The sequence below is a fragment of the Balaenoptera ricei genome, chromosome 4, assembly GCF_028023285.1.
Source record: "Balaenoptera ricei isolate mBalRic1 chromosome 4, mBalRic1.hap2, whole genome shotgun sequence".
Lineage (NCBI taxonomy): Eukaryota > Metazoa > Chordata > Mammalia > Artiodactyla > Balaenopteridae > Balaenoptera > Balaenoptera ricei.
In genome coordinates, this window is record NC_082642.1 from 112,456,655 (window position 1) to 112,471,610 (window position 14,956).

The 14,956-nt window shown below is 36.6% G+C and overlaps 1 protein-coding gene across 2 annotated transcripts; it reads right to left on the reverse strand.

Annotated features, from left to right (window-relative positions):
- Positions 1-241: 241 nt before the first annotated feature.
- Positions 242-14,739, reverse strand: PCNP (PEST proteolytic signal containing nuclear protein). 2 transcript variants are annotated; one of them, XM_059921234.1, is made up of 5 exons: positions 14,632-14,739; positions 9,621-9,835; positions 6,727-6,801; positions 3,207-3,262; positions 242-2,031 (listed from the first exon to the last, which is right to left on the reverse strand). In XM_059921234.1, exons 1-5 carry the CDS (start codon positions 14,693-14,695, stop codon positions 1,905-1,907), a joined length of 537 nt encoding a protein of 178 aa, XP_059777217.1. In that variant the 5' UTR covers positions 14,696-14,739; the 3' UTR covers positions 242-1,904. The 2 variants fall into 2 exon arrangements, with proteins under 2 accessions (XP_059777217.1, XP_059777218.1); XM_059921235.1 differs by lacking the exon at positions 14,632-14,739 and adding an exon at positions 9,859-9,965 and having other exon boundaries at positions 9,621-9,783.
- Between the last annotated feature and the right edge of the window lie 217 nt (positions 14,740-14,956).

The following is a 14,956-nucleotide window of genomic DNA, read 5'->3' on the forward strand; positions in this document are numbered from 1 at the left end:
AGCACATAATAGATGATACTTTGGCAGTAGAGGAAAGGGAGGATTTGGATTAGGTCTTTTTCTAACCTGAGATACTGTAATGTTCTAGAACTATGTGCTAAGTTAGGTAGACTCCAAAGAGCAATTTAAAATCTCCCATTACTCTGGCCAACAATCTGGGCAAGAGCATCAATAACATGTCTCTTCTTTGCTTAAAACAAACCCAGCAACAATTAAGTGTAACAGAAAATAAGAACACTGATAGAGTTTGACAAATTTATTGGTATTTTAGTAAAGACATTCATCTCAGTCGTTTTGGGATATTATTTCAACATAAACATTAAAATGAACAAAAATGGGAAGTTTGCCTACGTTAAAGCAAGTTAAATTCATGTATCTTGATATAATTAAACCATGTAAGTAAGAACTAATCGTTCTATATACATTTCCATTGTTTTACTTGGGGCTTACTCTAAACTCAAATGCAAGTGAACAAAGTATTAGGAATATATACAGGCTGCTTCTCTGGAGTTATTACCTATTAAAAGAGCTCAGCGAGTAGTTATCTATCACCAATTAAACAGTCTGAAGCTGCCTCCAAATCTAACATTGTAAGAGTTTTCAAGGAAATCATTATACTATATGTTTCTTTTATGTGTGACTATGCTTTTAAAGATGTGTTTAACTGTCACATTAAAAAAAGAATTCATATACAAAAATACAAAATAAACACAATCCTACAACACAAAGATTAACAAAGTATATGTGGTCAAAGATTCCATAAAATATGTTTAAAGATGCATTTTCTTTCCTTTTATTTTCAGTATCTAAAATGTGCTTTTGAGAGGCCACTGGTTAATATGTGTACAGTTAAAAGAAACCATATTATTGTGCTAAATAAGAATTCCTGTAATAAGTTCAAATCAAATTGGATTTCACAAGTTAGTAACATAAAATGCTTTGATAAAGTTACAGAAAGTGCATCTTTCTTATTTTTCATCTTCACACAATGTTGCCTTTTTTTTTGGTGTTTATATCCTTTAAAAAATAAGAACAGCCAAATATTTAACTATTATGTACATTTAAATTTTTGGTGGTGGTTTGTTATTTTAAAAGAAACAGCTTCCTTATGATTTGCCTGAAGATCTGGTGGAAATGCTTACAGGAACTAGCTAATAACAAAAATCAAGAGAAGCACATTCAAAATACTGATTTACTTTGGTAGCGAATGGTTGTTCTTTGAAGACTATCAAAGGTAGACAAGACCCTCTAAAGTGAAGTGGGCTATTTTAAATACTCAACAGTTTACATAAAATTTTAAAATGTTCTTTTTAAAGAGCTAAGCATCTGTATCCACTGATAGCAATGCAATAACTAGTTTATGATGATTCGAAACAAAACAAATGCCCATTAGGAAAAAAAAAAAAGCTGTATTTTCATTTTTATCTAATTTACTTTCTCAGTCAATAGTCCAGCAACATTTTCCTCCCAATACAATACTCCCTTCTCTATAAGGCTGTTCCTGGGAGCCAGACTTTAGGTTAACAAGGGAGTTAAGTTAGAGAGTAACTGCCTACAGTTTAAATAGACAACTTTTTGCTTCCCTCTTAATGTGCTAGTAGTTGTGTCTAAAAAAATATGCAATTCTTAGAAAGGTACCATTTCTGATTTTTTAAATCATCTATAACCTTCGGAAACTAATCACATGAAACTACAAAATTAGCAAATGTCTTGAAATCTGTATATAAAACATAAATTACCTTTAATTTCAAATTCTCATTTATTAGTGTACCACTCAATCTTTAAAAAAAGAAAAAGAAAAAAAAAAGGCGGCTCCAAAGATAGTCTTATACCATTCTTTAAAAAAGGAAACTGTTCCTTTTAACTTTACACCCACCCCATACCCCAATTTCAAAACACATCATTTAATTGTCTTGGTCATGGACATTTCCAAGATGAGATTTTATATTTCGCTCCCATAGCTTCTGGTTATCAGAAAACCCATGCTTTCCTTTATTGAAGGAATTTGGTCCTGCTGATGTTGGTGTATCCCTGTGTTAAAAGAAAGGAAACTTATTTAAAATGTTATATAATGACTTTCGGGCCATGTTTTTAACTCATTCAAAACACATTTGTTTAGCACCTATTATAAATGCAGGCCAAACATCAGAAGCCTCTACAGATCTTTTTAAAAATACCCTTTACACAGACCCTGTCCTAAAATTTCAGATTCAGTAGGCCTGAGAAGGAGCCAGGTAAATCTGTAGTTTTAACAAACATTTAAGGTGATTCTGATACACAGCAACCACTATAGTGGCAACCACTAGAGTTTTAAAAACCGTTGCTTGTAACCCATTAACAGGGTCATCAAATCAATTTGGTGGTGGCTTGCCATCAGCATTTATAAAAAATGAAACAGAAGATGTCATTTTATGAACTTCTGTTTCAATTTTAAATGTTTAGCTATATGAAGATATATGTATCCTGGGTGTTTAGATTTGGTTATAATGCCAGATGTATTTCTTACTTTAGGTCCCAGTCCGAAAGGGAGGCAGGCAGCCAGCCACTGGGACAGTTCCCGTGTGAATCATAGATGAAGTCTGAAGACTGATGCTTGAAGACTCAGCACTTAATTCTTTGGGATAATATATACATTTGGTAGAAGTGGGGATATAGTATAGGTTGTTTTGAAGCCCAGCTTTCTTATTAGCCTCTAAGTTATCCATTTACACATACAAAGACAGGAAACTGAACATCGTGTTAACGTGAAATAAATGTTATTTCCACAATAACAGAAACAACGGAGGAAAATTTTAAAATGTTTTTGTCTTCTTTTGATATTTGGCATCTAAATTACTAAGGAAAATGGGACACATACAATCAAGATTAAGTGGTGGGAATATCTTAAGTGAGATGAGTGAAAGCCATTTTTTTATACCTGAAAAAAACTTTTAATTTAAATTTTATATCAGAAACATTTCTCATAACTGTTTATCTGAAAAAATTTAGATTACATGTATCTGAAAAAAAATGGCATTAAAAATTATTGTTATTTTTTCTTAAAATACTAATTTTCTTTTACCAGGAGAGTAATCTCAGAAAACAAAACTCTTTTGCCCAAATATGCAAGAAAAGCTTGAACACTAATAGATTATGTGCAATTTGCAATTTATTCTTGCTCTTAATTCACTATAATTTTCTACAATATTATACAAAAATTATAATACCTTCCAATATTTTTCATCCTCATCTTTGCTTCTGGAGGCATTTCCTCTGGTTCACTCTGGAGAAAAAAGTAAGATAGAAACAGAGATGACTGCATGTAGATAGAGCTGACCCTTGCACAATGCAGGAGGATTAGGGGCACTGCCTCCACAGCGCCACAGTCAAAACCCCGTGTGTAACTTTATAGTTGACCCTCCATAGCCGCGGTTCCACATCTGAGGATTAAACCAACCTTGGGATAGCACGTTACTGAAAAAAATCTGTGTATAAATAGGCCTGTGCAGTTCAAACCTGTGTTGGTCAAGGGTCAACTATATTAAAATCACTTGATTACCAATAATGCTAAATTTTATATCTAAGTCTGAAATTTTGGTGAAAGGAGAAAATCATTTATCTTAACTACATTAAAAAAAAAACCCCTCATGCTTCTAGTGTGCTGATTCTGCATAAAGAAAAAAAATCTGGTAAAAACTTGATATTCTAGGGACTTCCCTGCCAGTCCAGTGGTTAAGAATTCCGTGCTTCCATTGTAGGGGGCGTGAGTTCGATCCCTGGTTGGGGAACTAAGATCCCGCATGCCGTGCAGCGTGGCCAAAAAACAAACCAACAAAACACAAGAACAAAAAAACCCCCCAAAACAAAAACAAAACCCCCCAAAAAACTTGATATTCTAGAACTAAAACTATTTGTTTACTATAAGCTACACGTTGTGTTAAATGCTTTAATATGCACTATCTTTGAAAACCCTAACAATCCTACAAGGTGGGTATGAGTATCATCGTTCACATTTTGTAGGTAAGGTAAACAAGGTTAACTTGTCCCAAGTCACAAAACAGCTAGACGCCAAAGCAAAGGCTCTTAACCATTTTACTGTATTGCTCCTTCTCAAAAATGTCTCCTTTACTGAAAAGACATCTTGAAAGCTCATTCTCTACTACTTTTCCAGTTACAGCTCGTGGAAAGATATATGACAAGTGTCTTTTAGATGTTTTTAAGTATAAATGTTACTGATGAGCTAAATATTATTTTTTACACAGTCATCTGCAAGATCCAGCTTAAAGGGATTTCTACTGGTCAAATCTGGGAAAATTTGAGCATTATAACCTGTTAAATAGAGCCTACACTTATAAAAGCTCTTTCTTACGGTAAGAGACAATTAATAAACATAGAAGGGATGAAAGAATGAAAAAAATCACCATTCGGCAAACATCATAATAATTGATTCTGGTAAGAATCATCAATGAATGTTAACACTCATGAGTGAACACTTAAGAAATTATGTATTTTCACATATTCTTTTTTAAAATTTTAGTTATTTATTTTTGGCTGCGTTGGGTCTTCATTGCTGTGCGCGGGCTTTCTCTAGTTGCAGCGAGTGGGGGTTACTCTTCATTGAGGCGCACGGGCTTCTCATTGAGGTGGCTTCTCTTGTTGTGAGCACGGGCTCTAGGCACGTGGGCTTCAGTAGTTGCGGCACGTGGGTTCAGTAGTTGTGGCTCGCGGGCTCTAGAGCGCAGGCTCAGTAGTTGTGGCACACGGGCTTAGTTGCTCCGTGGCATGTGGGATCTTTCCGGACCAGGGCTCAAACCCGTGTCCCCTGCATTAGCAGGCAGATGCTTAACCACTGTGCCACCAGGGAAGTCCCCTTCACATATTCTTAAAACATATCCCCACAAGATAAATTTTAATTATGAAAGATAAAACAGTAATTTGACAGTAGAGAAATCTGGCAGACATCACTTTAACTAAATGATCAAAGTTAACATTGCCAGTAATGGGATATACTGACATGTGCTCCTGATATGATGCATTGAGAACTTGGCGTCACTTCTGTGGTATGCCTGCCAAAAGGAATGTGAATCTAATCATAAGGGAACATCAGACAAATCCAAACTGAGGGACGTTCTACAAACTAACTGGCCTGAACTCTTCAAAATGTTAATGCCATGAAATACGCAGAAAAACCCAGGAGTTGTCCAAATTAAAAGAGACTAAAGAGATACAACTGAAAAAGTATTTTTAAATTTCAAAATTAACTAAATGAACACACTCTTTGTACAATATATTTCAGGCTTAGATATATATCCAAGGTTAATTAATATGTTCTGCAGAAAAAGGAAGAACCAGATGAAGATTTTATTTCCTTTTTTTTTTTTTTTGGCCACACTGCGTGTCATGCGGGATCTTAGTTCCCTGACCAGGGATCAAACCGGTGCCCCCTGCAGTGGAAGTGCAGAGTCTTAACCACTGGACTGCCAGGGAAGTCCCAGATGAAGACTTTAGATGCATGTGTTCTTTTACCTAAGAGACAAGTTTATCCCTACCAGTCATTACCATCTTATAGCAGAAAGAGTGTTGTCTGAACCTGTCTAAAATTTCTTTAAAAACAGGGAAAACAGTAAGGTATGATGCAAAGAACATAGGACAAGAAACCAGAAAGCTCAGTTCTAGTTCAACACTTGTGCACAATACTTATGCACACTTAATTTCTCCATTTGGAAAATAAGAATAACCATATCACACAATTCACAAGGATATATGGAGGATAAAATAAAGTTGTGTGAAAAGATTCAAATTGTTAGGCGTTCAAAGCAAGCCATTACTATTATGTAGGTGCTTACTATTTCCAGCCTCTCTACTTCTGCACATGTTGTCCCCTTCTTCCTACATTGTCCTTTCCTGATTAACAATCTGTACAAACCAAAATGCTACCTAATCTCTCTCTTTTTAAAAATTAATTAATTAATTAATTTTTGGCTGCACTGGATTTTCGTTGCTGCAAGCGGGCTTTCTCTAGTTGCGGCAAGCAGGGGATACTCTTTGTTGTGGTGCGCAGGCTTCTCATTGCAGTGGCTTCTCTTGTTGCAGAGCACGGGCTCTAGGTGCACGGGCTTCAGTAGCTGTGGCTCGCGGGTTCTAGAGTGCAGGCTCAATAGTTGTGGCGCACGGGCTTAGTTGCTCCGCGGCATGTGGGATCTTTCCGGACCAGGGCTCAAACCCGTGTCCCCTGCACTGGCAGGCGGATTCTTAACCACTGCGCCACTCTGGAACATATACATATTGACTAGATCTTTTGGCAGAATCACCTGCACTATTGTTATTCCTCATGGGGATACAGGAAGAAAGCACTATAGCTGCCTTTTAAAGCTGAACACATGCATAATGTCTCACTGAAGACTCCAACTATAAAAATTATTGAAGATAGCAGTATTGAATTTTTCTTTTTTTAGATCCTACATATTTCATAGCACATATATATATTATTACTACTAATAAGCATTTGTTGATTTGATTAAGTTCCTTGCCCCCCTAAAGTCAATAATATTTTAAATAATCCCACAACCAAATTAAATAAATAAACAAATATCCAGATTTTGCAATGTCATTTAAAAAAAAACAACAACTGTTCAGAGTTGCAAAAAAAGTTCACTAGTACCATTAGTACAACTTGACAATTTGCCACTAACATCTTTCTTAAAGAACTTCTTAAAGTAAAACAAACAAAACTAGGTATCAACTTACATCTTCATCTTCATTAAAAGCTGCTGCTACTGAAAGGGTTTTTGGAGCAAGAGTTGGAACGGTTTCCTTAGGTTTCTGAAGAAGAAACATTAAAAAGAGTATAATATAATGCTTACACACGCTTATTTAATGATAAAAATAATTTATCTTCAAAGATTCAACTTTATGTTTTCATAGAAACATATAGTAAGGAACTAAGAACAAACATTGGAGAAATCTACTTTCTTTTTGAAAATGTGGGTTATCAATGGGTAGATTTTACTTTGTTAATTATATGTCCATTTGTTTTCATCCTGTAAAAGATTTTCTAGTTAGGGTCTATAATTTAATATCACTTAGCTAAAAGGTACCTGGTACAGGTAAGAGAAAATGAATATTAATACCTGCCCATAGTAACATTAAAATTAAGCACAGTGTGCCTTGAGACAGACATGAAGACCCATCTTTCTCTACTAGCTAGCTGCCTACTGGACAGCGCCACTTAGAGCTCCCAGGGGTACTGCAGTGCTCTTTAAGTGCTCAAGCCAGAAAACCTTTTCTTCAACTTGCACATTTTATTGTAAGGTCCTATTAACTAGATCTCTATTAAATAGACTTAAATCTCCCCCTGCCTTCCCAGCTTACTACCACACTACCAACACTATGGCCCCTTAGCATTACTTGCCTGAACTGCTGTTAGAAATACCATCTCCCCACCTTCTGTGTTTATTTTCCTCTAATTCTCTATACTGGTACCAGAGTAATGTTTCTAAAATGCAAATCTGTTTAAGGCTCCAGACTCCTTATAATGATTCCATGGCTCCTCTAGAACCCAGAGAATAAAACCAAACTATATTATGGAGTACAAGTCCTTTATGATTTGGTCCTGTGGTCTTATTTGGGGGGCTTTTTATCCCTGCATTTGCCTACCAAACACTTCCTAACTATGAACAATTTCCTGAATGCATCATGTGGCTTCACATCTAAACTGCCTTTGCATAAAAGTCTTTTTTTTTTTTTTTGGCTGTGCTGCACGGCTTGTGGGATCTTAGTTCCCCGACCAGGGATTGAACCCGGGCCCACGGCAGTGAAAGCACCAAGTCTTAACCACTGTACCACCACGGAATTCCCTGCATGAAACTCTTTTTATCTGAGATGTCCCTTTGCCTCTTGCCTGCACTTAAGCCAACTCTAGCATCACCTCACCAGTAAAATCTCTGAGCTGCTGAAACAAAATTAACTATCCCTTCTTGTATAACAGAAACACTTTTTATAAACAATGTTTGTTTCTGAAGAAATAAAAATGTCCATTTGGAAATTATGCATAGTAACTCTAGAAACACCCTTTACTCTTAAAGATGTCACATATTTGATGTTGTACATAAACATAAGACACAAGTAAGTATTTGTTGGTTGTCTGACTATCTTTTCGCATCATATAATCAAAAGCAACAGTTTCAACTATTTTCATATCCTACACCTCACTTCGCCAAGATTATGTTTACACTTTGGTTTACTTTATGAAAAAAGGTTTTTTGTTTTCTAAAGATTAAAGTTTTACTGAATAGGCCTTTTCAAGCATAACCCTCCCAACTAAAATGATCAGCAATTACTAAATCACGTCAATGATCTAGCAAAAGTAGGGATATGGATATCTGACTTAGGAGCTGTGTTCAAGCACCGTAAAATCTATTATCTAGGGGAACACCTGTATGAGAAATGTACATGAGAACCACATGTTTAATGACTATCAAAAAAAGTAAATATCTATGCAGGTAGGCCTATGCAACTTTATAAAAAACATATTAAACCAAAAGAATCAGCTCAAATTGGGAGAGGAGTCATGAAGTAATGAAATTACAAGCTGAATGTCTTTTGTTCACACTAAATTTTTTAGAAAAAGGAAGAAAAGGAAAAAAGCAAAACAGCATAGGGTGGGAGTAGGGGTTCTGAGGAATGGTAGCTTTTTTAAAACTAGAAGTATAGCTCAAACACACTGACTCTAGTAGGAATCTGATCCATATCATATTTTTAAGATCTTTGAATGACATCTAATGAAGAAATCAAGCTGTATGCATCCAGGCAACTGAGCATTAATTTTCACAGAACAGACATGAACAAACAACTTAAAAGCAATTTTAGGATTATTCTCCTTACACAAGAATGTAACCATCTTCCAAAGCCAATAGCAATACACTATTCAAGTAAGTTTCTTTTTCTTAAAGAAGAGATCTGTTTAGTTGAACCACATGAAATTAACACTTCTGTAGATCAGAAATAGTTAAATCTCTAAACTTCATACGCTTCAACCTAATACTTCAAATACTTTCCAGATACTCCAGGAAATTAATTAATAAGTATTAATTCAAGGTTTACATCTTAAAACAAGGAATCAAAAGTTGATCTGTAAAGGACTACTATCATAGATTATAATACTCAATGTCCATTTGTAGCTTCAAAGTAAGGTAATCAGGAAGCTCTTATTAAGCAATACCTTACTAACATTAATCTTTTAAAATACAAATAAATGATTTCTAGATATTATTTTTAATATCACTGGAATTAAAAGATAAGAAAAATAAACTGAAACTCTAAAAATATTTTTCAGAGGTCTTGCTCAACTTAGGAAATTCTAAGGTATTATTACTTTATAAATCACACAGTCCCTATAATAGTTGTTCCTTCTCATATTCCAAACCCTTTTTAAAAACAGCTTTGTTGAGTTATAATTCATCCAGACCTTTCTTGAATATAGAGCCACTAATTTCTTAAATACTTACATGTAATAAGTTCATGCACCAATGTATCTTTTTATACATCTTTGTATACTTAATTTATCATAATCCAATAAAAGCAGGTTTCGAAAACAAATTTTCAGACCCATTACAAATATAATATATAAAATAACAACTCACACTTGAGCCAAGTTTGATGGATATGGCTGAGGCTTTCTTTGTCATCTGACTACCTATGGCAAATCCAAACTTGGAGATCTTTGTAGGCTTTGTTGGGAGGTCTGCAGCTTCTTCTTCAGCTGATCGCTTCTCAGCGCTGCGACTGGAATTTTCCCCTCCATTACTGGAAGAAACAGTCTTAGTTTTCACAGGTTTTTCTGCTTCTTCTTCAGGTCCTGGTGAAGTCGAAACAACTTACCAAGATGAGCTATTTTTACTGAGCAGATTGATGGGAGCAGCAACCTCAAAAAGCATCGTTATAAGGAAGATACCTCTGCAGTTGTCACCTACTGAACCCAACAGTCTCTTCCACTGTTTGTTAGAGTATACAGCAGGAACTGAGATTGTGTGGCAGTAGAAGAGGCTCCCATGAATTAACTAGCATAAAATACAGAGCAATTTAAAATTATAAATATAGAGTTCACAAAAAGTAAGACCCTTCAACTAAACACTGTAAGTTGTACAATAATCTAGTTATTTGTGGAATTTTTTTTTATAAATTAAGATCTATAAATTCTATACAAACTGGTTTGCTGGCAGTTAGTCACATCATAGGATAATACACTTGACTAATAAAAAGTCTAATATTCTTCAATAATGTACTACTAGTTATACAAAGTACCCTGTTATGAACAGCCCATTATTACCCAAACTACAGTGTTAGTACAGCCTGGAGTAATCTTCTTGAGTGATGTGTTCTTCATGAACATTTCACACAATCTTTAGTTAGAAAGGAACTTCAAGGAAGACTTCAAGGTCATCCCTTCTTGAGTAACTGCATTCTACTCTCAAAGCTTGATTAACATCTGTTTAGGCTACTCTTAATATCAACAACTATATTTAGGTTTATATATTATTTTTTCTCATGAAAGAAAGATGAGCTAATGATAATTTCAAACAGAAGGCATACATATGTAGATATGGAATGCAAGATGTCTTTCAGTAATTTTGCTTCTTTATATTAATAAATGAAATCAGTTCTCATCTTGAATATCTTAGGCCTGTTACACATGAAGGCTATTTAAAAACATATTGGGAGGTAAGACAGAAGGCTGGCTGATTATTAAATATTTTATTTTCTTTCCCAAGTTTACCAATTTACTCTATAGAATGTATTCTGCTACACTGGATGAATAGTTTATGGAGAAAGAGAAGGTTCTCTAAGGGATGGCCCTGACAACAGCTAAGAAAACAAGACAAAAAGCTAGAATGGGTAGAAAAGGGGAAATCAAACAGACTGACAAGTAATGAATTAAAAGACAGGATGTTATAGATCCCAATCTATATAGTTTTGGAATGATGGGGTAGCTAAATTAATAAGCACTTTGAACAGAACATTTTATTTTGTTTACAGGAAAATAAAACGAACTCTTTATTACCTTTAGACAAGAGGTGAAAGTTTTAATAACAATGTAGAGGGGAGAAATTAAGCAGGATTAGGTTTTGGGATTTCCCTAGGAAGCAAAGACAGCACTGGAATAGTTGTCTGAGGTGCCATTCACTTATTTAGACATAAAATTACAAAAGCACCTGAAGAATGTAAGATTGCTATTCAATATTTGAAATTTAGAATTTAGAATTTCTTACAAAAAAGACAGTATTATGCAAACATTTTTTCAAAGTCTACCACTAAAAGCATTTATGCTAAATTTTATTCTGTATTCTATGTGTAGTTTTAATCAAGTATGAATTTTACAGTAAAACCCAAACAGTAATAACTACTTCTTCTTTGTGACTGACACACAGCTAAAACTGGAAACTCATTGGCTCTACGTATCAGAGCATATAGAAACACATAAAAAAGCCACTGGATTTACATATAGAAGCAATCTGTACACTAAAGGCACAAGTCTGTGTAAACACAAAGTCTGAAAAACATCAAAACAAATAGAATAAAGAACATTTAGTCTTGATTTTAGTGTAACTCTGCTCTTTGAACTGTGACTCAAGGGTTATAATTAGTCAAAATTTCTGGTTCTTTTAAAACCTATCTTTTCTTAATTCTAGGTCTCCTTTTACCCAGAAAATAATTCTGGAACAAAGAAACTAGAAAAATCAAAGCATAAATACGACAAAAAGTGAAAAACATAATTCTTACTATAACATTAATAACAAGAATCAAGTGCGACAACTAACTGAACTAGTATGTGCTAACACATGAAACACAATACTATCTGTCCAATCCTATGATGCTTAGGGAAGATTTCTATAGTGAATGCTCTAGAAAAATGTAGCATGAACAGGGGAGTTGGGAAAACTACTCTACCATTAATTAAGTAATCAACTGTCAGCAACTCAATTTTATTCACATCTGTGGTTCTGTCGTCTGAAGAGGCAAACTATCAAGACCATTAAAGTGTTTTAAAGTCCATTAAGTGTTTTCCTTTAAATACAACGTGTACTACTTTAGTTTGTATTAATTCTAAGCAAACAAAATGTGTAGATTAATGTGAAATCAAATTACACATGGTACTAGCATTTTGGGGGAGGAGAGGTGGGCCTTGGAGTACAAAGGTACCTTACTTTGAAAAAAATTACCCAATAAGTTTCAAGTCCATAAGGATACCCTTCATGACGCATTGGCATTCTGGTAACTTCTTCATCTGAAAAAAGGGTACATACCTATCTCTCTAACAGGACATATTCAAGAACCTCCTGGCACAATAAATGTCAATTTCATTAAAGTAGTTTTAGATAACCTAAAATAGCCTGAGGTGGGCATGATTACAATATGACTAGCTCTTCTCTAAAGCTTCTACTTATTTCAAGGAACTACAAAAATTTAACCAAAGGGAGGGAAAAAAAATCTACCTAAAGCCTTACCCTTAATATTATCCCTTCTCTTTAAGGTGAGAGCAGGTAGTTCAAGTAAGTAGCTTCTCTTATTAACATAAATTCATGTTAACTATGTTAACTCATTAAAAAATACTTATATTTCCAACTTACTGGACTGTTCAATAGGAGTTAAAAATCAGAATAATCTCTAGGTAAGCCCCCCAAGACAAACTTGATACTGTTTTAAAACAGGGCCTATTTGCTGTAAAATTATCAATTTAGCAATATCCATGGTATGAATGTTTTAACTATGACTTCTTTGTACAATTTCATTAAAAATATCTGACATTCAAAATGGTTTACATGTAAACAGTAGTATTTTCTTTCAAAGGAAGGCACACCCAAGGCAAATTATGTAGACGTTATTAAGGGATATTACTTACTCTAAGTCACCAACAAGGAGACAATAATTTTTGATAGCAATTAGCAAAGATAACTTTATATTACCCCTTCACAAAAATATGCTAAAGTAGAAACATCAATATTCATACTACAGAGCGAATTATCCCCAACTGAAAGGGTGGTGGACAAATTATATAGTGGAATTATGCTGACGCTTAAGGTACATTTTTTTTTGTTTCGTTTTGTTTTTTTGGCCACCCGGCATGCCTTGTGGGGTCTCAGTTCCCCGGTCAGGGATTGAACCCCGGCCAGGACAATGAAAGCCTGGAATCCTAACCACTAGGCCACCAGGGAACTCCCTTAAGGTACACTTTGGCTCACATTAAACACATCTCAGATACTCAGTCAAGACAGTTAGAAACCCATTCTAAAAGTTAAAAGGTAGTCTAAAAGTCAGATAAGATTCTTCAGGCTACAGATCTTTGTTTTTCCTCAAACTACTAATTTTTAAATGTAATTTTACTTGATAATTCCCAAGACAATTTTTGACGACAAAAAAACCGCTAAGGAGGTAGCACTAAACGGTTTAAACTGTTGCTTCATAAACTATTTTACTAGTAAAACAACAACAACAAAAAACAAGACGGGAGGGGAGTGAGAAGGGGGAAAGGAATTTGGGCTCAACTAATGGCACCGTACGTGTTTTTTAAAAAGGAATTTCTGGGTCCAAAGTAACCGAACATTACACTTTTCTCAATTTTTGTTCCCAAGTTAAATCACATTAAACTTGTTAGGAGGTCCTAACAGTTGCCTTCATATACTATTAATCTTCTGTATTTTCTCATATTAAATACTTTCAGGGATAAGACGTGAAGAAGAGTTAAGAGTGTGGTACTTAAAACGTTCTAAAGACATTATGCTCAGCTCGCACGTGTTAAGTCACTAGCCTTGTGAGGACAAAGGGGCGGGAGGGCTGGAGAGATTACAGGATGTTTCTTTTCCTTAATGCACAAGACCCAAATTTAGAGGAGTGGAGGTGACAGAATAAAGATAGCTGTAACCTGAGTTTACATCGTAACAAAATACAGGAAGAGTCACACTAGCCTATTTAGCCACCTAAATATCTGGCGTGCAGTTAGCTGGCAACAGCCTAGCACAGAAAAGGCAGACAGTTCAAAGAAAGACAACTAAACCGTAACCCTAGACCCGGCAGATTAAACCAGGAGGCAGGCAAAGGTATTCCTCTTTCCCTCCATCGCCTTGACCCGTCCCATTACAGGATCAGAATTAGGCTTGAAAATAAAGGAAAGAAAAAGGCCAGGGTAGTCCACCTCCTCAGTGAAAAGGGAGCAGCAAACTAACTCCTAAGTGTAACTGAGAGGCCGGCACCGTCGGAAACTCGGCCTGCGGCCAGTTCCTGCCGCCACTGCTCGGTGACTCGCACTGAGCGAGCGCCCGGGTGCGTTTTGTGTGACTACGTCCGCACCGCCCTCCTAGTCCCACCCCGAGTTCGGTCCCCCTTTCTGGGGCCCATCTCCCTTCTCTTCGGAAGCAGGGCCTCCGCTGGGGCCAGGAGGTGACGAACAGTGACCGGCTCTCCCCCGGCAAGGAGGCGATGTGGGCCCGGATGCCACCGGGCCGCAACGGGCGTGCCCAGGGCTTGTCTGGGCCCAGCACCTGGCCGGGTGAGCGCCAGATCCGCTCTTCTCGCCCCGGCCTACTCCCCCCACCCCGGGGAGCTCAAAGAAAGGCCCAGAGCATCCCACGTAGCCCGCGACGCTGGGGTTATGTTCACCTCCGGCGGCTCCAGCTCGCTGCGGCTTTTCAGGTTTCTCCTCTCCCGCCTTTCCGTCCGCCATTTTCCCCGCCGCGGCCTCCCCTGCAGCCACGCCAAGGACGTCACGGCCCCGCCCAGCAACCATTGAGCTTCGGAGCCCGCCTTGGAAGCGGCAGCCTAGAGCGGCCCTAGAGCGTGAAGGGCCTCTGGGAAACGGAAATGGATATGATATCATCGGCGAGCATCCTCTGAGGGAAGGGCGGGGTAGGTTGAGCGGTCCGAGGACTGGTTAGGGACTTGACTAGAGGTGGGTTAGATTTTCATGGTTTACTGGCGGATTCAG